The sequence below is a fragment of the Pongo abelii genome, chromosome 2, assembly GCF_028885655.2.
Source record: "Pongo abelii isolate AG06213 chromosome 2, NHGRI_mPonAbe1-v2.0_pri, whole genome shotgun sequence".
Classification (NCBI taxonomy): Eukaryota; Metazoa; Chordata; class Mammalia; order Primates; family Hominidae; genus Pongo; species Pongo abelii.
Genome location: NC_085928.1, coordinates 152,018,550 through 152,046,183, shown reverse-complemented (window position 1 = coordinate 152,046,183; position 27,634 = coordinate 152,018,550). Strand labels below are relative to the sequence as shown.

General features: G+C 36.8%; 1 protein-coding gene across 2 annotated transcripts in view; it reads left to right on the top strand.

Moving 5' to 3' along the window:
- The window catches only part of ATR (ATR serine/threonine kinase), a 133,658-nt gene that overhangs the window by 10,515 nt on the left and 95,509 nt on the right, over positions 1–27,634 (top strand). The window contains exons 2-18 of one of the 2 annotated variants that reach the window (XM_054552796.2): positions 190–281; positions 503–649; positions 2,074–2,214; positions 6,071–6,948; positions 7,758–7,936; positions 8,726–8,917; positions 9,739–9,929; positions 10,399–10,551; positions 12,714–12,906; positions 13,151–13,413; positions 15,248–15,438; positions 15,523–15,623; positions 15,859–16,030; positions 18,978–19,148; positions 19,607–19,801; positions 21,373–21,558; positions 26,432–26,524. In XM_054552796.2, the coding sequence (XP_054408771.1) occupies positions 625–649; positions 2,074–2,214; positions 6,071–6,948; positions 7,758–7,936; positions 8,726–8,917; positions 9,739–9,929; positions 10,399–10,551; positions 12,714–12,906; positions 13,151–13,413; positions 15,248–15,438; positions 15,523–15,623; positions 15,859–16,030; positions 18,978–19,148; positions 19,607–19,801; positions 21,373–21,558; positions 26,432–26,524 (3,324 nt within the window). In that variant the 5' untranslated portion in view covers positions 190–281; positions 503–624. The remainder of the gene's footprint in view (positions 1–189; positions 282–502; positions 650–2,073; positions 2,215–6,070; positions 6,949–7,757; positions 7,937–8,725; positions 8,918–9,738; positions 9,930–10,398; positions 10,552–12,713; positions 12,907–13,150; positions 13,414–15,247; positions 15,439–15,522; positions 15,624–15,858; positions 16,031–18,977; positions 19,149–19,606; positions 19,802–21,372; positions 21,559–26,431; positions 26,525–27,634) is intronic. The other variant, XM_024245003.3, reaches the window with a different exon arrangement.

Genomic DNA, 27,634 nt, shown 5'->3' with positions numbered 1-27,634 from the left:
TTACTTAGCATATTCTTTTTTTCTTGTAAGTTGGTAACATATTCAGATTTTCTTTTCAATTTTTAAACAGAAGAATACTGTATCAACATTGACACTGAACACATTTGATAAGTTCTACTTTAGAGAAATTTTTTTTACAAATGAAACTGAGTCATTTTAAGGACTAAAAGCTTTTAATTTGTATTTTAGTGCCACACCAGAGGAATATAATACAGTTGTACAGAAGCCAAGACAAATTCTGTGTCAATTCATTGACCGGATACTTACAGATGTAAATGTTGGTAAGAAACCAATTATTTCTTTTATAAACTTTATAAATTAGACTGTTTTCTTTTCCATGTATAAATTATAGTAGCATTTTCTCCATGTAGTTTTAGATATAGAGTATTTATGATAGTTACTATTTTCAAGCAAGTTATTTGTTAATCAGTATTGCTTATTGCTTGTTACAAAATTTGAATTAGGCTTTTAAAATAATTCTCTTTTCCTATTTGTTATCTAGATTTTCTACTGCTTGCTATGAGTTCTTTGATATTGGATATTATACGTAAAAATATTTGGCCAGTACCAATCACGTGGACCCTATTTTGGTTAGCTCTTATGCCAGTGGTAGACTAATAGCAAATGCCACCCAAAAAAACCTCTTTAAGTAAGTTACTCTTTAAGTAAGTTCATGCCTGTATCTATAGGAGATTATAGGATTATGTGAGTTACTGAATCAATTATTGCCTGTTTGTGCCAATCTGGTAGACAAAATGTTACCAACCTGGCAAGATGGTGTCACATTTGTCATATCTGTTGAAATTACGTGGGAGGGATAATATAAAATGGCATTAGGCTCAGGGTTTATAATTTGGATTCCAAATTTGGCACAGATTTTATGACTTAGACTAGCCATTAAGCCTTTCTTTTTCAATCAGTAAAATGATGGGTTGCTGAAAAATAACAAAGGACTACTGAATACTTGCAAGATGTGTTTTTGTATCGTATTCGTATTCCCTCCGTTTAGACTACTTGCCCTTCCCCTCTCTGACCAACTCCTCATCTAGGAATCATTTCCTTCACAGTGTCCTCCCAGATACCTGTTTCTCCTTATTCTGGATTAGTGCAATTACCATATTGTATTATAATTATTAGTTTGTTTGTTTGACTCCCCACTGGATTGTGAGAACTTTTTTTTAATCCTTAGATTTTAGCACTGCCTGGCATATTATTCCTGAAGTACGTGTTTGATAAATGGATGTATGGTAGAAGAATGCATGTGATTTTTAAACATTTAAAATTAGATAAGACTGTAGTGTTGGCTGGGCACGGTGGCTCACGCCTGTAATCCCAGCACTTTGGGAGGCCGAGGTGGGTGGATCACCTGAGGTCAGGAGTTTGAGACCAGCCCGGCCAACATGACGAAACCCTGTCTGTACTAAAAATACCAAAATTAGCTGGGTGTGGTAGCACACACCTGTAGTCCTAGCTACTCAGGAGGCTGAGGCAGAAGAATCACTTGTACCCCAGAGGCAGAGGTTGCAGTGAGCCAAGATCACACCACTACACTCCAGCCTGGGCAACAGAGTGAGACTCTGTCTCAAAAAAAAAAAAAAAAAGACTGTAGTGTTTAGCCCCATCAATTTAGCTTGAATGTTGTTGAGTGCTGTGCTGGATATAATTCTGGTCACCAAAGTCTGGTTCCCCCCCGCCCCCTTTTTTTTTAATTTTAAGGGACAGAGTCTTGCTTTGTTCCAGGCTGGAGTGCAATAGTGTGATCGTAGCTCACTACCGCCTTGAACTTCTGGGCTCAAGGGAATCCTCCAGCCTCAGCCCCCTGAGTGCTGGGACTATAGGCACACTACCACTCCCAGCTAATTTTAAGAAAAATTTTTTTTGTAGAGACGGGATCTTGACATCTTATCCAGGCTGGACTTGAGTTCCTGGGCTCAGGTGATCTCCCACTTCAGCCTCCCAAAGTATAGGGATTACAGGCGTGAGGCACCTTGCCTGGCCCACAGTCTGGTTTCTTAACAAAAGGACCATTGTTTAATTTGTCATGACTCTTTAAAATGAATCTTATTGTTTTAGTTGCTGTAGAACTTGTAAAGAAAACTGACTCTCAGCCAACCTCCGTGATGTTGCTTGATTTCATCCAGCATATCATGAAATCCTCCCCACTTATGTTTGTAAATGTGAATGGAAGCCATGAGGCCAAAGGCAGTTGTATTGGTAAGCGCTGTTTTTCATGCATTCACTTGCCATCTGTTCTATGAAATCCTCCTTTTACTGCTCTTCTGAAATATTACATGTACACGATTATACTTTTTTGGGTCAGCTTTGCTATAAATTGAAGGAGCAAAATGGTAATGGTTATTTTTCCTTCACATATCCTTATTGTTTTCTTTTTAGTATTGTATACTAGGTACTTAGAAATAATCAAATTTGTTTATTTGCCATTGAACATTTTGGCATAGTTTTCTTTTTTCTGTTTTTGGTAATCTCTTTCTTCTAGATCAGAGCTTGGCAAGCTGTAGTCCACAGGGTGGCTGCCTGTTTTTGTGAACAAAGTTTTTGTGTTTTGTTTTGTTTCCTTTTTTTTTTTTTTTTAAATAAGACAGAGTCTTGCTGTGTTGCTCAGGCTGGTCTTGAACTGCTAGACTCAAGGGATCCTCCTGCCTCAGCCTCCTGCATACCTGGGACTCTAGGCACATGCTACTGTGCCTGGCTTCAGTTTTTGTAAACAAAGTTTTATTAGAACACAGCCATGTTCATTCTTTTACTTATTGTCTGTGACTACTACAAAGGCAACTTGGGCACTAAAGCCAAAAATAATACTATCTGGTCCTTTAAAAAAAGTTTGCTGACCGCTATTCTATATATTGAAGCTTTTCTCTAGGCTTATTCCTTATTGCACCTACTACTTTTGTCCCTTCATTGGTGTCTTCATAAAGAGATGCAAAATAAACATTTTTTTTTGTATAATGGATAAAGTATTTTAAAATTTTTTGTTCAAACTTTAACTCAACTTTGATAGCATGTCCTCCAAGAAGTTTTTTTCTGACCACTACTTCTTTTTTTTATTTATTTTTTATTATTATACTTTAAGTTTTAGGGTACATGTACACAACGTGCGGGTTTGTTACATATGTATACATGTGCCATGCTGGTGTGCTGCACCCATTAACTCGCCATTTAGCATTAGGTATATCTCCTAATGCTATCCCTCCCCCCTCCCCCCACCCCACAACAGTCCCCAGTGTGTGATGTTCCCCTTCCTGTGTCCATGTGTTCTCATTGTTCAATTCCCATCTATGAGTGAGAACATGCCGTGTTTGGTTTTTTGTCCTTGCGATAGTTTACTGAGAATGATGATTTCCAGTTTCATCCATGTCCCTACAAAGGACATGAACTCATCATTTTTTATGGCTGCATAGTATTCCATGGTGTATATGTGCCACATTTTCTTAATCCAGTCTATCATTGTTGGACATTTGGGTTGGTTCCAAGTCTTTGCTATTGTGAATAGTGTCGCAATAAACATACGTGTGCATGTGTCTTTATAGCAGCATGATTTATAATCCTTTGGGTATATACCCAGTAATGGGATGGCTGGGTCAAATGGTATTTCTAGTTCTAGATCCCTGAGGAATCGCCACACTGACTTCCACAATGGTTGAACTAGTTGACAGTCCCACCAACAGTGTAAAAGTGTTCCTATTTCTCCACATCCTCTCCAGCACCTGTTGTTTCCTGACTTTTTAATGATTGCTGTTCTGACTGGTGTGAGATGGTATCTCATTGTGGTTTTGATTTGCATTTCTCTGATGGCCAGTGATGATGAGCATTTTTTCATGTGTCTTTTGGCTGCATAAATGTTTTCTTTTGAGAAGTGTCTGTTCATATCCTTCTGAGCACTACTTCTAACTGCTTAGAACTGGCTTGGTTACTCCTTTATTCTCTCTTAGTACTAAGTGTTCTGCATTTCATCTATCATAGAGGCTATTAAACTGTACTCTAATCATTGGTTTGTCTATATTCTTTCCTACAGTAGTTTTTAAACTACAGGTCATAACCCACTAGTGGGTTATGAAATTAGGCAATTATCAGCATTTAAAACAAGATGAAATAAACTAGAAAATATCATAGGCTGGGCGCGGTGTCTCACGCCTGTAATCCCAGCACTTTGGGAGTTCGAGACCAGCCTAGGCAACATGGTGAAACCCTGTCTCTACCAAAACCAAACCAAACCAAACCAAAACAAAACAAAAAACATTAGCTGAACATGGTGGCACATGCCTGTGGTACCAGCTACTCGGAAGGCTGAGGCACACGAATTGCTTTAGCCTGGGAGGCAGAGGTTGCAGTGAGCTAAGACCATGCCACTGCACTCTGGCCTGGGTAACAGAGTGAGAACCTGTCTCAAGAAAAAAAAAAGAAAATATTATAGTACATTGTATGTAATAAGAGTAAGTACTATTTAATGAACCTTTTGTTTTAAATATTTAAATAAAATGCATGTATATGTACTGGGTCATGATATAAAATGTTATTTCTTTGTTGCAGTCAAAAAGCTCAACAAACTGTACTGTGGGATTCATGAGGACAGGACTATGACTGATTTATTCTTGTGTACCTGAGACAGAGTCACCACTCAAATTTTAGTTGAAAGAATGACAATAGCTACCCTTTATTGAACATTTATTTTACTTTGGAACCATGCTGAGTATTTCACGTGCATTGTCTTATTTGGTCCTCACAGTAACCCATAACATAGATAGCATTATTCTCCTTATACATGAAATTACAGAGGTTCAGAGAAATGAAAAGTTTATACAGCTAGTAAGTGGAAAGCTAGGACCTTGTCTGTCTGACTCCAAAGTTGTTACAGGTATACCTCAGAAATATTGTGGGTTCAGTTCCAGACCACCACAATAAAGTGAATATTGCAATAAAGTAAGTCACATGAATTTTTTGGTTTCCCAGTGCATATCAAAGTTATGTTTACATTGTACATTAAGTGTGGAATAGCATTATGTCTAAAAAACAATGTATATACCTTAATTAAAAATACTTTATTACTAAAAAATGCTAACGATTATATGATCCTTCAACAAGTTGTAATATTTGTGCTGGTGCAGTGTCTTGCCTTGATGTTGAGGGCATTTCTCTGGATTAGGCTTTGGCTTAAGGGAATGTCGTGGCTGGTTTGATCTTCTTTTTTTCCTACTGGAAATTTCCTCGTCTTTTAGTGATTTGATCTTCTATTCAGACTACAAAAACTTTCTCCATACCAGCAATAAGGCTGTTTCACTTTCTCATCAATGGTGTGTTCAGTGGAGTTGCACTTTTAATTTCTTCCAAAAACTTTTTCTTTGTTTTAACAAGTTGGTTGGTTGGTGAAAGAGGCTTAGCTTTCAATTTGTCTTGGCTTTCAACATGCCTTTCTCAGTAGGCTTAATCATTTCTAGCTTTTGATTTGAAGTGAGAGATGTGTGACTCTTCTTTTCATTTGAACATATAGAGGCCATTGTAAGGGTTATTAATTAACCTAATTTCAATACTGTGTCTCAGGGAATAGGGAGACACAAGGAGAGGGAGAGAGATGGGGAACTGCTGGTCGGTGGGCAGTCAGAACACATACATTTATCCATTAAGTTTGCCACCTTATATTGGTGTGGTTCATGACAGCTCCAGACAATTACAATAGTAACATCAAACGTCACTGATCACAGATCACCATAACAGATACAATAATAACGAAAACGTTTGAAATATTTTGAGAATTACCAAAATGTGATACAGAGACATGAAGTGACCACATGCTGTTGGAAAAATGGCACTGATACACTTGCTTGATGCAGAGTTACCACAACCTTCAATTTGTGACAAATGCAGTATCTGCAACGTGCAATAAAACTGGGTATGCCTGTGTTCTAAACTATCATGTTTCCATTGTGAAGGGAATGTTTTACATTCTTTTGTTAGTGAAATTTATTCTTTAAAAGTCAATCGTCAAGGATTTAGCAAATGAATTAGCACTTCGGATATACTTGTTTATTTAATATCTTTTTTGTTTATTTCAAAGAATTCAGTAATTGGATCATAACAAGACTTCTGCGGATTGCAGCAACTCCCTCCTGTCATTTGTTACACAAGAAAATCTGTGAAGTCATCTGTTCATTATTATTTCTTTTTAAAAGCAAGAGTCCTGCTATTTTTGGGGTACTCACAAAAGAATTATTACAACTTTTTGAAGACTTGGTTTACCTCCATAGAAGAAATGTGATGGGTCATGCTGTGGAATGGCCAGTGGTCATGAGCCGATTTTTAAGTCAATTAGATGAACACATGGGATATTTACAATCAGCTCCTTTGCAGTTGATGAGTATGCAAAATTTAGAATTTATTGAAGTCACTTTATTAACGGTTCTTACTCGTATTATTGCAATTGTGTTTTTTAGAAGGCAAGAACTCTTACTTTGGCAGATAGGTTGTGTTCTGCTAGAGTATGGTAGTCCAAAAATTAAATCCCTAGCAATTAGCTTTTTAACAGAACTTTTTCAGCTTGGAGGACTACCAGCACAACCAGCTAGCACTTTTTTCAGCTCATTTTTGGAATTACTAAAACACCTTGTAGAAATGGATACTGACCAATTAAAACTCTATGAAGAGCCATTATCAAAGCTGATAAAGACACTATTTCCCTTTGAAGCAGAAGCTTATAGAAATATTGAACCTGTCTATTTAAATATGCTGCTGGAAAAACTCTGTGTCATGTTTGAAGACGGTGTGCTCATGCGGCTTAAGTCTGATTTGCTAAAAGCAGCTTTGTGCCATTTACTGCAGTATTTCCTTAAATTTGTGCCAGCTGGGTATGAATCTGCTTTACAAGTCAGGAAGGTCTATGTGAGAAATATTTGTAAAGCTCTTTTGGATGTGCTTGGAATTCAGGTAGATGCAGAGGTAAGTAATTTTTCAGGTTACTTGTTAAGTATGTATTTTGTTCATCATTTAATTGTATACATATGTGCAAAATGTAATAATAAGAAAATAGAGTATCTTTAATAGTAATTTATATTTGGAACATAATGATTTTCATAGTGTAGTCTGGCTCACTATTATGGACTTTTACTTTGATTTCAGAAGGATTTGTTCATTAAGTTGGTAATAAACTGCCAATGGAGTAGAATGTTTCTAAGTAGAATCTGTGAAGTGTAAATGTATTTGTTGCATTATTAATTAAAAGGAGGCAGTTATCAACTTAATTGCAGAAGCTTTGGTCACTCAAATAGATTATGTGTCTGACAAGTTATAATCAGTCACTTTTAGAAAACCTATGAATGATTAATCATGCCAAATTATGCGCTTTTTTCTATTTGGACTGTGGGAGTCAGGTAATACAATAAAATCAGAGATGCAGTAACTTGATTAAATATTTTAGTTTATTAATCTTGCTGGATTTGTTACATGAAGAAAGTTAGTAATTCCCTTACAAAATTTTTTATAAGGGAATTAAAATTTATAGCATTTTGGTAAGAGGAAAAACAGGATGTAGAGAGAAGGATTTGTTTAAACCTTCTAAGACTGTAGAACCATAGTCTATATATAGACTTAAATAATATAGATCAATTTAGATGTTTATTTTGCCTTATGAGACTCTAAAAGTAGTTTCACTAGAAAACATATAACATCTAATACATTCTTGCTGCCTATGAATAATATAAATATATTTTCTAAGGAATATTTCTGGAAATTATTTTTTATTTTCTCAGTACTTGTTGGGCCCACTTTATGCAGCTTTGAAAATGGAAAGTATGGAAATCATTGAGGAGATTCAATGCCAAACTCAACAGGAAAACCTCAGCAGTAATAGTGATGGAATATCACCCAAAAGGCGTCGTCTCAGCTCGTCTCTAAACCCTTCTAAAAGAGCACCAAAACAGACTGAGGAGTATGATGACCTTCATTTAGTTTGTATTTAGCCATTAAATAAAACTTTGTTCACTTTAAAAAATCAGCTTTAGTTAAGTGCTTTGATTTAAATACACAAAGAACATCTTTCTAAATGTAGCCAAGGGAGTGCTTAAAATATTTTAATAATTATTGTAGACGGTTAGTAGTATAAAACATTTCATGGTTAAATAGTTACTTTGCATGTTTTTATATGCTTATCTAATGTAACTTTTCAATATGTGAAAAATCTTTGAGACTGTGCATCTGTTAGCAATTTTTAAAATGTTAAAAAACTATTTTTTTATAAAGTGGCTAAGTTGCCATATTTCAGTTACTTCCGAACATTGTTTTAATTGTTTTAAATCTTAGTATAAATTTCAGGCTGGGCGCGGTGGCTCACGCCTGTAATCCCAGCACTTTGGGAGGCCGAGGCGGGCGGATCACGAGGTCAGAAGATCGAGACCATCCTGGCTAACACGGTGAAACCCTGTCTTTACTAAAAATACAAAAAATTAGCCGGGCGTGGTGGTTGGTGCCTGTAGTCCCAGCTACTTGGGAGGCTGAGGCAGGAGAATGGTGTGAACCTGGGAGGCGGAGCTTGCAGTGTGCTGAGATCGCGCGCCACTGCACTCCAGTCTGGAAGACAGAGCGAGACTCCGTCTCAAAAAAAAAAAAAAAAAATTTGAATAGTTGATATTACATAGTATATTTTATTCTAAATATGTTTCATGTTTTAATCAAATTTATATTGCATATGAATATCTCTCTACTGTATTCATAATTATAGAATTAAACATGTGGACATGAATCAAAAGAGCATATTATGGAGTGCACTGAAACAGAAAGCTGAATCCCTTCAGATTTCCCTTGAATACAGTGGCCTAAAGAATCCTGTTATTGAGATGTTAGAAGGAATTGCTGTTGTCTTACAACTGACTGCTCTGTGTGCTGTTCATTGTTCTCATCCAAACATGAACTGGTAAAACAAACTTCTTGTTTCTTGGGGTTGGGTTTCCTGTAATGAACTTGGATTTACTGTTTACTCATTATTCACTTGACTCATGTGACCTTAGAACACAAACTTTTCACTGAAGTAGTTAAGAAATTTATTTTCTATTGAGTCAAATGCTAGGTACGGTGCTAAGCACTGTATATATCTTAGTTAATATTTACAATAGTCCTGTAAGGTAAATGCTATTATGCCCATTTTAAAAATTAGAAATTGACACTCAGAGAAACTGAGGCTCTTTTTTGTCTGAGGCCAAAACTGACTTTCCTGGGGACACATGATTAGAAAGTACCAGAACACATTTGTGTACAACTCAAAACCCAGTGTTTGGCTTTTGAAGACAGGGTCTCGCTTTGTCTCCCAGGCTGGTGTACAGTGGCATGATCATGGCTCACTACAGCCTTGATCTCTGTCCGGGGCTCAAGTGAGCCTCCCAAGTAACTGAGACTATAGGCATGTGCCACCACACCCTAATTAAAAAAAAATTTTTTTGTAGAGATGGGTTTCCCTATATTGGCCCGGCTGGTCTCAAACTCCTGGGCTTAAGTGATCCTTCCACCTCAGCCTCCCAAAGTAATTTTAGTTCCCAAATCCTAAGAGTGATTTAAGCTGACATAAATAGATTCAACTTAAAATAGTAATAACATATTACTTGATTTGCATATTTACTTTAAATTGTTATAGATAAATTTCGTACTCACAATTTCTTTTGGCTTTACTACAATTTTATGTTTGACTATAACAAAATTCATCTTAATTCCAATGTCTTTAACAAAATGTACTTACTGCAGCCATACTTTCAAGGACTGTCAACATAAATCCAAGAAGAAACCTTCTGTAGTGATAACTTGGATGTCATTGGATTTTTACACAAAAGTGCTTAAGAGCTGTAGAAGTTTGTTAGAATCTGTTCAGAAACCGGACCTGGAGGCAACCATTGATAAGGTGGTGAAAATTTATGATGCTTTGATTTATATGCAAGGTGAGTACAAATAAGCAACAGATCAGAATAACCTTTAAAGATAATCAGTATAGAAATATGCTTTCTTTTTTGCCTGAATCCTAAGTGCGTGTTTGGAATACTCAGAAGTTTTTTCCTGATTTCAGTTCTATTAAATTTGTCAGTAATTTCTGAGTTGCCAATTTATGTGCATAATATTTTGATTCTTTAGTCAATAGAAATTATTTATAACTTCAAAGTTTTTTAATTTGGGAGTTTGAGGAATGCTGTGATTCTTCTTTAAAACAGGCATAGATAACATATTTTTATAAAGTCACATTTAATTTCTTTGGGTTCACAGACCTCAGACCATCGTTTATGGATCTCTGTGTTAAGAAGTTTTGCTTATCAAATGATCATTATGATAGTATTTCAAATGTCTTTATTTTTATTTAAAAGAGATATGATTAAGGAAAAGTTATAATTAATGACTTATTTTGTGCTTCTGTAGTAAACAGTTCATTTGAAGATCATATCCTGGAAGATTTATGTGGAATGCTCTCACTTCCATGGATTTATTCCCATTCTGATGATGGCTGTTTAAAGTTGACCACATTTGCCACTAATCTTCTAACATTAAGCCGTAGGATTTCAGATAGCTATTGTAAGTGCTCACAAGAATATGTGTGTGTGGTTTGTTTCATTTATTTATCTATTTACTTATTTATTTATTTTTGAGATGGAGTCTTACTCTGTCGCCTATGCTGGAGTGCAGTGGCGCAATCTCGTCTCACTGCAGCCTCTGTCTTCAGGTTCAAGCAATTTTCCTGCCTCAGCCTCTTGAGTAGCTAGGATTATGGGTGCGCACCACCACACCCAGCTAATTTTTGTATTTTTAGTAGAGGCGGGGTTTCACCTTGTTGGCCAGGCTGGTCTCGAACTCCTGACCTCAAGTGATCCACCTGCCCCAGCCTTCTAAAGTGCTAGGATTACAGGCGTGAGCCACCATGCCCGGCCTTGTGTGGTTTGTTTTAACTCATTTCTATATAGGACTTCTAAGACTTATTTATATTTTTTTCAATAATTAAAAGAGCAGGTACATTTTTAATAGTTCAGAAAGGGGTTAGATACATAAAAAGTAACACATAAAAGCCTGCGCCACATATCCCATTTCCTTTCTTTTTGTAAAACATTTGCAATGTGTCCTTACATATCATTATCTTCATTTAATAAAATTAGGAAGTATTTGAGAAATATTTTAAAAAGAAGAACAATATACCAAAAATTCTTATACCAACTTCTCAGTTTAAGAAATAGAAACATTAGGCCAGGCACGGTGGCTCACACCTGTAATCCCAGCACTTTGGGAGGCCAAGGCGTGTGAATCACTTGAGGTCAGGAGCGTGAGACCAGCCTGGCCAACATGGCAAAACCTCATCTCTTCTAAAAATACAAAAATTAGCCAGGCATGGTGGCTCACGCCTGTAGTCCCAGCTACTAGGGAGGCTGAGATACAAGAATCTCTTGAACCCAGGAGGCAGAGGTTTCAGTTAGCCAAGATTGCACCCCTGCACTCCAGCCTGGGCAACAGAGTGAGACTCTGTCTCAAAAAAAAGAAAAAAGAAATAAAAACCTCAAAGCCCTTTGAAGTCAGTTTCTCTTTACCCTTATCTCTCTTCATGAAATTTTTTTAAAAAAGGAAATAAAAATATTAGAGATATGATGGAAGCCCTTTGTCCCTCTATGATTTCATTCCCCTCATTTTTTTCCCCAGAGATTACTACTGTTCTGAATTTGGTGTTGATTGTTCTGTTGAATGTTCTATTACTTTTACTATATATGTATTTATTTGTAAATAATATAAGAAATTGTTTTGCTTCTTGCAGCTTACATTTTGTTGGTCAACACTATCTTTATGAGACTTGTCCATGGTGATATGAGTAACTCTAGTTTTTATTTAAACTTCCAAATAGTAGCCAAATGCATGGATGGACACTATCAGACCTCCTATTGGTGGACAATCAAGTTGTTTCCAACTTTTCACAATTACAAGCAACATTTAAATGAATATTTTTATAAATGATTCTTTAGTCATTCTAAGGCCTTGCTGTTTGAAAAGTATGCTCCACAGACCAGTAGCATCACCACTATTTAGGGACTTGTTAGAAATGGAGCATCTTTGATTCTGCTGAGAGAGCACATTAAAAAAAAAAGAGAAAGAAAGAAATGGGGAATCTTATGCTCCACCCAGACCTACTGAATCAGAATATGCATTTTAACAAGATAGGTGATTCATATCCATATTAAAGTTTGAGAAGCATTATTTTAATGTTTTTACCTACCTAGGAGTAGTATTCTTGGGTTATAGAGTTTGCACATCTTCACCTCTATTCTGCTGTATTGTTCTCCAAAGATATACCAGTTTACACTCCTGTTAGCAGAGTATGCGTTCCACAACCTCGCTGACACTTAGCTGACTTTAAAATTTTTGCTATCTAGAAGATAAAAAATGTCATGGAGTTAACTATCTTAAATTTTTTCTTTTTCCTATCTGGTAGGTATGATTTTCAATTTGCATTTCCTTGATTATTTAGTAAGCTTGTGTATAGACCTTTTTCAGTGCACTTGCTTTATTTTCTGAAAAGGAACTTTTAATTAAATTAGGTATTAAATGTATTTTAAATGTTTTACTTGACTTTTATTTATATATATGTATACACAAATGTTACTTTACTTATATATATGTATATGTGTATATATATGTATATGTGTATACATAAAATTAACATTAGTAGAAATCTTGTTTAATAGACTTAATTTTTTCAGCACCACAGGCACAATCACGATGTGTGTTTCTTCTGACTCTGTTTCCAAGAAGAATATTCCTTGAATGGAGAACAGCAGTTTACAACTGGGCCCTGCAGAGCTCCCATGAAGTAATCCGGGCTAGTTGTGTTAGTGGATTTTTTATCTTATTGCAGCAGCAGAATTCTTGTAACAGAGTTCCCAAGATTCTTATGTATGTACTAAGATTTTAATTTGAATATATCACTCTATTGGAAAGATCATAATTCTCTGGCTGTATATGCAGGGTTATGTTTATTGTTGAATATGTAAAGCAAATGTTGCTTTTAGTTTTAGAATTTAACATTTTTTCCTTCTAGGCTTTGTTTTACCAGTACTTTTGTCCCAAATTAAGCAAGACTATTTAGACCACAAAATTAGGCAAGAAAGTTTAGTACTTTTTCTTTTTTTTTCCCCAGAGATAAAGTCAAAGATGATTCTGACATTGTCAAGAAAGAATTTGCTTCTATACTTGGTCAACTTGTCTGCACTCTTCACGGCATGTTTTATCTGACAAGTTCTTTAACAGAACCTTTCTCTGAACATGGACATGTGGACCTCTTCTGTAGGAACTTGAAAGCTACTTCTCAACATGAATGTTCATCTTCTCAACTAAAAGCTTCTGTCTGCAAGCCGTTCCTTTTCCTATTGAAAAAAAAAACACCTAGTCCAGTAAAACTTGGTGAGTGATTATGACTTATTTAATATTTTAAAACCTATTTAAGCTCTGCTTTTCAAATCAGTAAAAGAATTAGGCTGAAACCTTAAAAAATTACAGGAAGTTACATGCTTTATAGATTCAGTGCTCAGTATTGTTTAGTTATAAATGGGATAACTGGTATAGATTGCATCACAGAACCGATAGGAGAGGTGATTTTGGGATTTTTCGAATACTGTTGTGATTTGACAGCCTAAATGGGGCATACCTGATGGTTGTTTCAATATTGTAAGATTCAGTGTTCTATATCTTCTTTAGCAATACCAGAGATCTTCTTAATGTGTCCCCTGTTACCACCTGGACCTTGAGAACTTCAAATAGTTAAATTACTTTGCCCAACTGAGGACTATAGAGTGTATCTTCTTGGCCACTTTCCAGTGGTAATGGAGTATGAATTTTTACGAAGCATGAGATATATACAAATACTTAGAAGATCCATTTGTTTAGGTAGTAAGTTGAAACTTGTTCTGAAGTTTTCAAAGCAATAGAAAATACTCCCTAAATCTTGTAATGTAAGGTTAACAATAAAGCTAAGATCCCCTTTAGAAATATGCTTTTCTTTTTTTTTTTTTTTCCCCCGAGACGGAGTTTTGCTGTTGTTGCCCAGGCTGAAGTACAATGGCGCGATCTTGGCTCACTGCAACCTCCGCCTCCTGGGTTCAGACAATTTTCCTACCTCAGCCTCCAGAGTAGTTGGGATTACAGGCGTGTGCCACCATGCCTGGCAAATTTTTGCATTTTTAGTAGAGACGGGGTTTCACCATGTTGGTCAGGCTAGTCTTCAACTCCTGACCTCAGGTAATCTACCTGCCCCATCCCCCCAAAGTGCTGGGGTTACAGGCATGAGCCACCATGCTCGGCCTTTCTTTCTTTTTTTTTTTTTTAAGAGACAGGGTCTTGCTCTGTCACCCAGGCTGGAGTGCAGTGGCGCGATCATGGCTCACTGCAGCCTGCAGCCTTGATCTCCCAGGCTCAAGTGATCCTCCCACCTCAGCCTCTTGAGTAGCTGGGACCATAGTATGTGCCACTACACCCAGCTAATTTTTAAATTTTTTGTAGAGAGGGATCTCACTTTGTTGCCCAGGCTGGTCTTTGAACTCCTAGCTTCAAGTGATCCTCCCACCTTGGCCTCCCAGAGTGTTGGGATTACAGGTATGAGTCACCACTCCTGGCTTGCAATGTGTTTTTAAGTTTATCTTGGTAACATATAATGGTCTACAAAATCTGAAAGAGACTTGTTATTTTATAACAATTCTAGAAATTATTTTAGATTTAAATTATTTACAGGCTGAGTGCAGTGGTTCGCTCCTTTAACACCAGCACTTCGGGAGGCCGAGACAGGCAGATTGCCTGAGCTCAGGTGTTCGAGACCAGTCTGGGCAACATGGTGAAGCCCCATCTCTACAAAAAATACAAAAATTAGCCAGGCATGGTGGTGCATGCCTGTGGTCCCAGCTACTTGGGAGGCTGAGGTGGGAGGATCACTTGAACCTGGGAGGTCAGGGCTGCATGCTGCAGTGAGCCGTGATCATGCCACTGCACTCCAGCCTGGGTGACAGAGCAAGACCCTATATCAAAAAAAAAAGTGACATTTATTAAAGATAAAGTAAATTTTAATTTATAAGTATCCATTTTAATTTCCTAAAATTCTGTGTGCTATATATACTTAAATATGAAACATTGACATTATAAGAGAACTTAGGATTCTTCATGGCATATTATTTGTTGATAATATTTTTACAGTACAACCTTGTCATTTAATATGTTAAATTAGGTATTGTATACTCTTGTCCTTCAGCTTTCATAGATAATCTACATCATCTTTGTAAGCATCTTGATTTTAGAGAAGATGAAACAGATGTAAAAGCAGTTCTTGGAACTTTATTAAATTTAATGGAAGATCCAGACAAAGATGTTAGAGTGGCTTTTAGTGGAAATATCAAGCATATATTGGAATCCTTGGACTCTGAAGATGGATTTATAAAGGAGGTTGATAATTTTTGTTTTTAACATTTGAGTTTACATCAACCTAGCTCTAAAAATTTCTTTAACCAGTTAATTTTATTGTTCTAGCTTTTTGTCTTAAGAATGAAGGAAGCATATACACATGCCCAAATATCAAGAAATAATGAGCTGAAGGATACCTTGATTCTTACAACAGGGGATATTGGAAGGTAAACTTGGCAGCATTTGTATTCTTCCTTATTTATTTTGGCCATTCTCCATTTTTATTTGCTTGCTGTTAAAAATGGTGATATGATATTTGTGATATTATAGACAAAATATGAGTCAACATGAATTTATTAGTAGATTTCCATTTGTTTCTGGGATATTGGAGAGATGTGTGTGTGTGTGTGTGTGTGTGTGTGTGTGTTTGTGTATTCATATGTATGTTGTTTTTAATTTTAGGGCCGCAAAAGGAGATTTGGTACCTTTTGCACTCTTACACTTATTGCATTGTTTGTTATCCAAGTCAGCATCTGTCTCTGGAGCAGCATACACAGAAATTAGAGCTCTGGTTGCAGCTAAAAGTGTTAAACTGCAAAATTTTTTCAGCCAGTATAAGAAACCCATCTGTCAGGTAAGAGTCAGCATTTGTCTTGACTATAGGCAACAGCAGTACTTTTTAAGAGTTACAAAAAAGAAGAATATTTATACATGTTTTATTTTGCTTGCTTTTCTTTTTTCTTCAATTTTTATTTTAAATTCAGGGGTATATTGCAACATGTACAGGTTTGCTACATAGGTAAACATGTGTCGTGGTGGTTTGCTGCACAGGTCATCTCATCACCTAGGTATAAACCCAGCATCCATTAGCTATTATTTCTGATACTCTCCCTTCCCCCACCCCCTGACAGGCCTCAGTGTGTGTTGTTCCCCCCATGTGTCCATGTGTTCTCATCATTCAGCTCCTACTTATAAGTGAGAACTTGTGGTGTTTGGTTTTCTGTTCCTGTGTTAGTTTGCTGAGGATAATGGCTTCCAATTCCATTCATGTCCCTGCAAAGGACATGATCTTGTTCCTTTTTATGGCTGTATAGTATTCCATGGTGTATATGTACCACATTTTCTTTATCCAGTCTGTCATTGATGGGCATTTAGGTTAAGGTTAACTCCATGACTTTACTTTTTTTTTTTTTTTTTTTTTTTTTGAGATGGAGTATTGCTCTGTTGTCCAGGCTGGAGTGCAATGGTGCAATCTCAGTTCACTGCAACCTTCACCTCCCAGGTTCAAGCGATTCTCCTGCCTCAGCCTCCTAAGTAACTGGTATTATAGGTGCCTGCCACCACGCCCGGCTAATTTTTGTATTTTTAGTAGAGATGAGGTTTCATCATGTTGGCCAGGTTGGTCTCCAACTCCTGATCTCAAGCAATCCGCCCATCTCGGCCTCCTAAAGTGCTAGGATTACAGGCATGAGCCACTGTGCCTGGCCAACTTTGCTATTGTAAATGGTGCTGCAGTGAACCTACATGTGCATGTATCTTTACTATAGAATGATTTATATTCCTTTGGGTATATACCCAGTAGTGGGATTGCTGGGTCAAATGGTATTTCTGCCTCTAGGTCTTTGAGGAATTGCCACACTGTCTTCCACAATGGTTTAACTAATTTAGACTCCCACCAACAGTATAAAAGCATTCCCTTTTCTCGGAAACCTTGCCAATATCTGTTTTATGACTTTTTAATAATAGCCATTCTGCCTGGCGTGAGATGGTATCTCATTGTGGTTTTGATCAGTGATGTTGAGCTTTTTTTCATGTTCGTTGGCTGGCTGCATGTATGTCTTCTTTGGAGAAGAGTCTGTTTATGTCCTTTGCCCACTTTTGTTTTTTTCTTGTAAATTTGTTTAAGTTCTTTGTAGACTCTGGATATTAGACCTCTGTCAGATGAATAGATTGCAAAAATTTTCTCCCATTCTGTAGGTTGTCTGTCCGCTCTGATGATAGTTTATTTTGCTGTGCAGAAGCTCTTGAGTTTAAATAGATCCTATTTGTCAATTTTTGCTTTGTTGAAATTGCTTTTGGCGTTTTTGTGATGAAGTCTTTGCCTGTGCCTATATCCTGAGGTATTGCCTAGATTTTCTTCTAGAGTTTTTATAGTTTTGAGTTTTACATTTAAGTCTTTAATCCATCTTGAGTTAATTTTTGTATATTGTGTGAGGAAGGGGTCCAGTTTCAATTTTCTGCATATGGCTAGTCAGTTCTCCCAGCACCATTTATTAAATAGAGAGTCCTTTCCCCATTGCTTATTTTTGTCAGGTTTGTCAAAGATCGGATGGTTGTAGGTGTGTTGTCTTATTTCTGAGTTCTCTAATCTGTTCCATTTGCTTGCTTTTTAAAAGTTTTATTTTCTTTTTTATTTTAAACATTTCTTAGAGACCAAGTTTCACTCTGTTGTCCAGGCAACATACAGTGACATGGAGTGGTGTGATCATAACTCACTGAAACCCCTAACTCCTGGGCTTAGAGATCCTCCCACTTTAGCCTCCTGAGTAGCTGGGACTACAGCTGTGCACCACCACACCTAGCTAATTTTTATTTATTTATTTGTTTATTTATTTATTTATTTATTTATAGAGATGGGGTTTTAGAGAGAGCAGCCCTATTTTGCCCAGGCTGCTCTTTAACTCCTGGCCTCAAATGATCCTCCCACCTCTGCCTCTGAAAGTGCTGGGATTACTGTCATGAGCCACTGTGCCTGGTTTTAGAAAGAAAGCATTGTGCTTGCTTTAAAAAATTATTGTTAAGGCTGGGTGATGTGACTCACGCCTGTAATCTCAGCACTTTGGGAGGCCAAGGCAGGCGAATCACCTGAGGTCAGGAGTTTGAGACCAGCCTGGCTAGCATGGTGAAACCCCATGTCTACTAAAAATACAAAAATTAACCGGGCATGGGGCGGGCACCTGTAATCCCAGCTACTCGAGAGGCTGAGGCAGAAGAATCGCCTGAACCCAGGAGGTGGCAGTTGCAGTGAGCTGAGATTGCACCACTGCACTCCAGCCTGAGTGACAGAGCAAGACTCTGTCTTTAAAAAAAAAATTATTGTCAAAAATGATGTATTTAGTTTATAGTTTATTTAATATAACTGAAATCTTGCCATTTTTGTATTTTAGGATATTGGTCTGAAGATACAGATTATAAATGGGGGAGGAAGAAAATCATCTTATAATGATGTATAGACTTTTTAGTGATAGTAAACTCTTACGCCTTGATATTATGTTATATGACACTTTGTTTTAAATATATTCAATTAATGGCTGAAAAGTTAGGTTATGCTAAAATATTGAATTTATTTGTGGTATAATCCTTAGCATGATATTCAAGTTTTTTAACTAAGTCTGATTATGTCCTCTGTGAAAGGCAGATTATGACATAGTCTACCTCATTAAGGTTGTTGTAAAAATTGAATGGACCAATTCAGATAATGTAGAATACTGTTTGATACTGCCTTCTATGGTAGCTTAAAAAGTATTAGTTAAAATTTCTTCTTTGTGTGAAAACTAACAATAAAATGGTTTTTGCTCTAGTTTTTGGTAGAATCCCTTCACTCTAGTCAGATGACGGCACTTCCGAGTACTCCATGCCGGAATGCTGACATGCGAAAACAAGATGTGGCTCACCAGAGAGAAATGGCTTTAAATACCTTGTCTGAAATTGCCAACGTTTTCGACTTTCCTGATCTTAATCGTTTTCTTACTGTAAGTTGCAACATATAGTTCACTTGAGGTTTGCAATTCAGTATTTTGTTCATTCCATTCTAGATTTTGATTTTGATATGAGATTATTGCTTACACTGTAAAACTTAAGTTTAAGTGGATTTGAGTCATTGTTCTTTATGGTTAGCTGTCCTGAAAAGTTAATACTAATTGAATAATGCTAATCAATTCAGTTAGCTATTTGAGCCCTTATGTCTTTGGTGCTATGATTTGTTCCATTGGTAATTCGAAGTCTAATATGATCATTTCTACTTCTAAGGCGTTGGAATAATAAAGTATAAAATTATAGTGGTATAAATGATCTACTGTGACATATTTTATAGTATGGAGTGGACTCCAAATATGTGTGGCATTTAAAAATATTTTTGCACATAGCTTATGTGAATATTTTTTTCACCCAGACAAATGTACTTTTTGGTAATTGTTGCATTCTTTTTCAGAGGACATTACAAGTTCTACTACCTGATCTTGCTGCCAAAGCAAGCCCTGCAGCTTCTGCTCTCATTCGAACTTTAGGAAAACAATTAAATGTCAATCGTAGAGAGATTTTAATAAACAACTTCAAATATATTTTTTCTCATTTGGTCTGTTCTTGTTCCAAAGATGAATTAGAACGTGCCCTTCATTATCTGAAGGTAATTGAATATTTCTATATATTTTACTTTTTTATACAAATTAGCATTATAGGAAAGATGTAACATTCTTCTAGGAAGGAGGGTAAGTGAATTATAGCCTATCCTAGAAGAATGTAAGTTTAAATATTGTTATGTTAAATAATCTTTCTCCTGAGAGCATATTAAATAGAATTCTCCTTTTGTTTTCTTTGATCATTTCACCATAATGGGATATGATAGGCATCCTTTCATGGGAGAGGTTCTCAGCCTACTTCATTATAGTACTTTTCAGTTGATTGGAGTTATAAGTTGACTGATGATGCACACTTAATTATATCCATAGGAAGAGGCAATCACCTTCAAATGTAGTGTAATGTCTATATTTAGTTTAGTTACTTGGTGTTCTGATTACAGTTTGGTCCAGGTTTTTGGTAGTTTTTACATTTAAAATTATAACCTGTGCTTCTTTTTTTGGTGTCATATTAACAAAATATCTCTGAGGTATATGAAACTATATGGGAACAGGAAAACTATGAGAAATATGCATATAACTTTACTGTTTTCTCTGATGTTAATTTACTTAATTTGTTTCATAATATATGCCAGCAGCACATCTCTTTCCACATGAGAGTTAGTGAATATCAAATATATTTATTCATCTTGAGAAAGTATTATACAACTGTATATTGTGGAGATAGAATGATGGTAATAAGTATTTATGGAGTATTTAATACATGTCAGAAATTGAGCTAAACAACTGATATGGATCATTTCATGTAATCCTCACAGTTACCCAATGAGATAAAGGTACTCCTAGTTTTTTGTGTGTGTGTGTGATGGGAGTTTTGCTCTGTAGCCCAGGCTGGAGTGAAGTGGCGTGATCTCGGCTCACTGCAACCTCCACCTCCTGGGTTCAAGCGATTCTCCTGCCTCAGCCTCCTGAGTAGCTGGGATTACAGGTGTCTACCACCAGGCCTGGCTAATTTTGGTATTTTTAGTAGAGGTGGGATTTCACCATGTTGACCAGGCTGATGTCCAACTCCTGGCTGCAAGTGATCCACCTGCCTTGGCCCCCCAAAATGCTGGAATTACAGGTGTGAACCAACACGCCCAGCCGAAGGTACTATTTTTTTGTTTTGTTTCATAGATAAGGAACTAAGGCAGAGAGAGGTTAGATTAGGTAACTTGTCCAAGTCAGCATATCTGATAAATGACAGCTAGAATTTAAACTAAAGCAATCTGAACAGAAAGACTGCTATAAGCCACTATACTACATTTCCTCCCAGGGTTATGTGTCCCCAATAATGAGTTGATGATATTATAAGACCTTAGAGAAAACTGGGACTTGCTTTTTAATATTTTATTTCTAAATAAAGTTGGATCACTTCTCTTCATTACATGTAATCCATGGGAGACCTACCAGGATAGAATAAGATTAGAATCTTTTCCAATGCCTTTTCTTAATACCATTAGTAAATCCTGTCATCTGGTCTAGAGCTCCTGATGTACTAATAGCATGTTAAAATCAGTATACTTATTTCCAGGATGTTAGTGTGAAGAAAAAAAATTTTTTTAACATGTCTTTGGGTTAGAATGAAACAGAAATTGAACTGGGGAGCCTGTTGAGACAAGATTTCCAAGGATTGCATAATGAATTATTGCTGCGTATTGGAGAACACTATCAACAGGTTTTCAATGGTTTGTCAATACTTGCCTCATTTGCATCCAGTGATGATCCATATCAGGGCCCAAGAGATATCATATCACCTGAACTGATGGTAAGGAATATGTTCTATGAGGTTTTTTTGTTTGTTTTTCTTCCTTTTGCAGCTTAATTATGAAATTGAAGAAATCATATTTTTGGTCATTTTCTGGCTGCTAGCCATTTGTTTAAATTTTAAGTTGGTATTTTTATTTTGAAAAGGTTGATTTAAATTGCGTGGTCACATGCACAAGATCATGAACACGAGATCACGTTTATTTTCTTATAGCATTATCACAACTTTGTTTACATATTTACATGTTTAGGGCATTAACAACATATATTAGTGTTGAAAAATGTGGACTTTTAAGTGCTTTTAGTAGATTTTATTTTTTCACTGAATAAAAATGTTGAAGTTTATTTTTCTTTACTACTTTTAAATTACATGTATATTAGAATATGTTTGTAGCTCTCCTCTCACTCTGCTACTCTTTCCTTAGTTCAACAAATGAAACTTTTCAATTCTAACAGTAGTTTAATCCATTGTTGTATAGAAGGGAAGTTAGGAAATACATTCTCTATTTTAAATCTTTCCCTACCATAAATTTGTATTTGAAATCACTTTACTGTTTATCTATCTTAAAAAAATATATAAATCCTCATAATTAAATTATTATTTTTTCTTTCAACTGCCCTTATTTCTCTAAGAGACTTAAAGGACTGTTGGCAAAATATTTTAACCCATTTATGCCAGAGGATGCAAATTTTTTTTGTGAAAAATCAGACTTTGGTGATGACCTTGAGCAGTAGGATATAAATAACTTCCACAAGCTTACCATTCCAATAATGGAATACTAGACAAAAGTTCATTAAGAGAGATTTTTATCTCTGGTTTCTCATTTCCCATTCTAGTCTGGCTCTTTTCTCTCTATTCTATGAAATTCCTTTTGTCAGGATCACCAACAGTCTTCTGGGCTATTAAATCTCATAGTCACTTCTCTGTCCTATCTTATTCAACCTTTCAGTATCATTCAATACAATTGGCCATCCTTTCCTACGTGGCATCTGTGATACCACATTGTCTTGATTTTCTTTTTTGCTTCACTGTTCACTCATATTTAGGCTTCTTTACTGGCTTTTTTCCTGTAAATTATCTACTTTATCCTCTAAATGTTAGAATAACTCAGGACTGTGTAACTGGCTCTTTTTTCTCAGTCATCATTCTCTCCTTTAATGATCTTCTTTGATCTTTTTCTTTAATATGAGTTACATTTTGATAATTTTTAGTTGAAATTTCAGTCCAGACTGCCCCTGAGCTTGGTTTATATAGGTTAGGTCCTGGCAGGAAACAGATGGCATACACACAAACGTTTACACAGAAATAGTTTAACAGAGGGGCTACTTTTAGTGACATGGCAAAGTTAAGGGAACCAGCAAGGAATGTTAAGGAACCCAGGTACTACAAACAGCAGAAAACTTAATGCCCCCCTTAGTTCTGGGAAAGGGGAAGAAATAGTGTTACTAGAACCTGATTGAGAGCCAGAACCATGAGGGGGGTCCTCTCATTGTAGAGGAGCGTAGCCACTGCCAGAACTACTTCAAAACACAGACAGAGCAGGAAATATGAATACCATACTCTCTCCTCCTACCCTCTGTTCTAGTGGTATTTCCTGCTGACTGAGTTCAGTGGAAAGCCAGAGGGCAAGGGATGCTAAGTAATGCAGTCCGGTCAGTGTCCCAGGTACGGAGCAGGGCAGAAGGCGGCGGAGAATGGACCTGAGGATGACAGAGGATGGCAAACAGATATTCACCTTTTCATCATCTCTACTCTCATGTCTTATAAGCATCTCAAACAATTCCAAATATAATATGTTCATTAGAAATCTTTCCCTTTCTAACCTGTTTTTCTCCCAGTATTTCCCATCTCAGTAATGGTACTGCTATCTACCAGTTGCATGAGACAAAACCTGAGAAGCATTCGTGAGCCCTGCATTTCCTTTATCCTTTTATAATCAAACAATGAGCAAATCCTATCAAGTCTCTCCAAAATATATCTTTTGATTTCTGCCACCACCACCCTTACACAAATAATGATCATCTTTCTCGGGACAGCTGTGAACGTCTCCTAATGGTTCTGTCCTTTCATTCTTCCCTCTCTGCAATTAATTATTTACACAGCCTTTGGAGTGCTCTTTTTACAAACTCATATCATTCCCCTGATTAAATTCCTTCAATGGTTTTCATTGCCCTTAACATAAAATAAAATCTGTAAGGCGTACATGATCTGCCTACCTTTCTGCTCTCACATGGTACAACTCTTTTCTTCCTTTCTCCCTATATTTCAACATGGTTTCTTTTGTGTTTCTTAAACATGCCAAACTTTTTCCTGCTTCAAGACCTAGGCCCTGGATGGTCTCTCTGCTTGGAATAATCTCCTGGATCTTTCTCATTCTTTAGATTTCAAGAGTTTCCTGAGCACCCTGTCTTGACTCCCTTACCACATTTCTTGTCTATCACAGGATTGTGTTTATTTTCTTATAGCATTATCACAACTTTGTTTACATACTTATTTAGTGTCTTCCATTCATACTAGTCTACCTTGTAAGCTAATGAGAGAATGACTCTGCTTATCCTGTACACCTGTACCCAGTACAGGATTCTAGGCATATGTAATAAGTATTTGGTGATAGATAATATATTGGTGGGTAGATAAAGTCAAATAATTGTTTGTCTGAGTGCAAGAAATTTAATATTGGAATGTTGACATAGATTGTGTGATCCTTATCTGCTTTTTATTTAAGCAACATAGGCTGGAACCATACAATTAGTGAATTGTGGCTTACCATGCCAAAGTTGAGTCTCAACCTAAATCAGAAGTTTGCAGAACAAAATGCAATTTTAGGTTTTAAAAGCCAGATGATTTCCTGTGCTAGCCAAGATAAAGATTTATCCTGACATCTAATCTGGAGAGACTTGTAGGATACCTCACTCCTCTCTATTATATGGTAGCACACACCCTCCTACCCTTTTCTTGGTAATGCATGGAACCTGAAGATACCTAAATCAGATGCCTCAACATCAAGCAGTGCAACTTTCTTATAGAGTTCAAAATGCTTGAGTTGCTACTCATTCCCAGCTCTTTTTTTTTTTTTGCTCCTTTCTTTTGCCTGTACGTAAAGACATGAAACAAAAGAATATTCTTCTTTACAGAGTGGTCACATTCTCAGTTTGTAATAATATGAACAAATTGATTTAATACTTAGCTATATACTAAGTCCTTAGTGAATGATATCTTTTTTTTTTTTGGAAGTGGGGTTTTGCTCTGTCACCCAGGCTGGACTGCAGTGGCGCAATCTCAGCTCACTGCAACCTCTGCCTCCAGCGCTTAAGCAATCTTCCCACCTCAGCCTCCTGAGTAGCTGGGACCACAGGTGCATGCCACCATGCTTGGCTAATTTTTTTGTAGAGATGGGGTTTTGCCATGTTACCCAGGCTGGTCTCAAACTTCTGAGCTCATGTAATCCACCTGCCTCAGCCTCCCAAATTGCTGGGATTATAGGTGTGAGCCACCGCACCTGGCCAATAAATGGTATCTTATTTAGCCTTTACAACAACTCTATGGAGTAGGTGGTTTTATTGTTCACATTTTACAGACTTGGAAGAATTAAGTAACTTATAGATGATTACACATTAGAAAGTGTCAAAATTAAGATTCAAACCTAGATTTGGCTGACTTAAAGCCCATGCCCTCTCCTCCAGGACCTTCTCTTAAGAAAGTATTAACTTGGCCGAGCACAGTGGCTTACACCTGTAATCCCAGCACTCTGAGAGGCCAAAGCAGGAGGATTGCTTGAGCCCAGGAGTTTGAGACCAGCCTGGGCAACATGGCGAAACCCCGTCTCTACAAAAAATGCAAAAAATTAGCTGGGCGAGGTGGTGTGTGCCTGTAGTCACAGGTACTCAGGAGGCTGAGCTGGGAGGATTGCTTGAGTCTAGGAGGTTGAGGCTGCAGTGAGTCGTGACTGTGCCACTGCACTTCAGCCTAGGTGACAGAAACCCTGTCAAGAGAGAGGAAGAAAAGAAAAGGAGAGAAAAGAAAAAAAGAGAGAAAGGAGGAAAGAAAGAAATAGGAAGGAAGGAACTCTAAGAAAAAAGAGAAAGGAGGAAAGAAAGAAAAAGAAAGAAAGGGAGGGAGGGAGGAAGGAAGGAAGGAACCCTGTTTAAGTAAAAGAGGAAGAAAGAAAGAGGAAGAGGGAGGAAGGAAGCAAAGGAGGGAGGAATGGAAGGGAAGGAGGGAGGGAGGGAAGGAGGGAGGAAGGAAGGGACGGATGGAGGGAGGTAGGAAAAGAGGGATGGAGGGAGAAAGGAAGGAAGGAAGGAACTAAGGAAGGAACTCTGTTTACTTCAGGAAACCGAAAGTGTCATGGATGATGATATCTAGTCTGCAACTTTTGATGCCCACGGTCTTGTGCCTCTTTTCCCCTGTTACTTCCGGGGATATTATCCCCTATGTCAGATCATTATTCTGGTAGAATACCTTTTCCTTAATCGTACTTTTCTACCTTAGCTCTAAATGTCATAGAATAAGGGCAGTCCCTTGTCTTTCTCTATTCTTTTCTTCTTTTCCTCTCCACTCCACATCCCGACATGAATTAGATCCTGAGGATCCCACCCCAGCTCACTCCATGATTAAAAACCTCATCATTTTCTCATTGTACTGTGCTGTTTAATCATATTTTTTCGTGGTGACTATAAATCATTTCATTAGTTTCTTTAAATACTACATGTGAAGATACATGCTTTTGGAGAAACTTAATTCACCAAGTATTTGTTTCCAATATGCTAATCTATTAGGTAAAATATAAATGACATTAATTAAATAATTAAAATGTCAACTTAAGAAATTCAATCTGTATAAAGCTTACATATTATCTGTTTTTATTTCTTAGGCTGACTATTTACAACCCAAATTGTTGGGCATTTTGGCTTTTTTTAACATGCAGTTACTGAGCTCTAGTGTTGGCATTGAAGATAAGAAAATGGTAAGTGGTGATAGTTGAGTTCCAGAGTGCTAAGATAGAATTCATACAGAATATAGATAAATTCTGCATCTAGCTACAAACATTCAAAGATGAGAAATAACCAAATATGGCATTCTTTATTGCTGAAGAACTCATATACGCTTTTTGGGAGTCTAAAAATTAGAATTATATTCGTTTCATTTATTTAGTTTAGGAGGGATAGAATACCCAACCCAAAGTGACTAAAAGGAACTTGTGGCTGTGTTACTAAAAGCATAAGGATAATGTAGCTTTGGGCATAACTTGATTTTGGACTCAAAACAGTTCTCAGAGTCAGTCTTCTGGCTCAGATTTATCTGGGTTGGCTCTGTACTTAAGAGCCAGTTAATGACCTCAGTGGCTTCAAGCTCACGTCATCACAACATCTAGTCCAGCATTTGAAGAGAGAGACTAGCAATCACTGAAAGCTCAAACAAAAGTTGCATCATTGAGTCTCCTTGGTTTAGATTGGTCTGGTGTGGGTCATGGCCCATGGTGTTTTTGAACACCAGAAATCTTAGGTTATTATAATGTAAAGCAACTTTATGTTTAAATGCTTGTGCCACAGTGAAGTTTCATTATGACTGCTGCAACAGTTGGCCACCATTGGAAATTTTCGTCCTATAAATTGGAGTAAAATTTTAGATATTGATAAAATTTCCCTTTCTGTTGCTTTCCACCTCTGCAGTCAGTAAGATTACAATAAAAACAAACAAACAAAAAACACCTACAAATGGAAGCTTTTATTTCAGTGTATACTCCCCCCTCCTTTTTTTTTTTAATAATCTTAAGGAGCCAAGAAAGACATATGTTACCATATTAAACTTTGCAAATTTCAGCAACCAATGCCTGTTCTTTTGGTGTCAACTAGTAAATTTAATCCCCCAACCAACTACTATTCCATCTACATGGCTTCTTTCTTATTGTTTCCCCAATTGCTGTCTTAAGTGAGAGAATCACCTTGAATCTAAGAAAACTACAGTTTGTCTTGTAAACCATAAAGAGCTAACATGTTTTGGCATGTAAAGTCGACCAGAGGGTTTCTTTACCCCTTCATTATAAACTGGAGCTGCTGATAACAGGTCTGGTTCT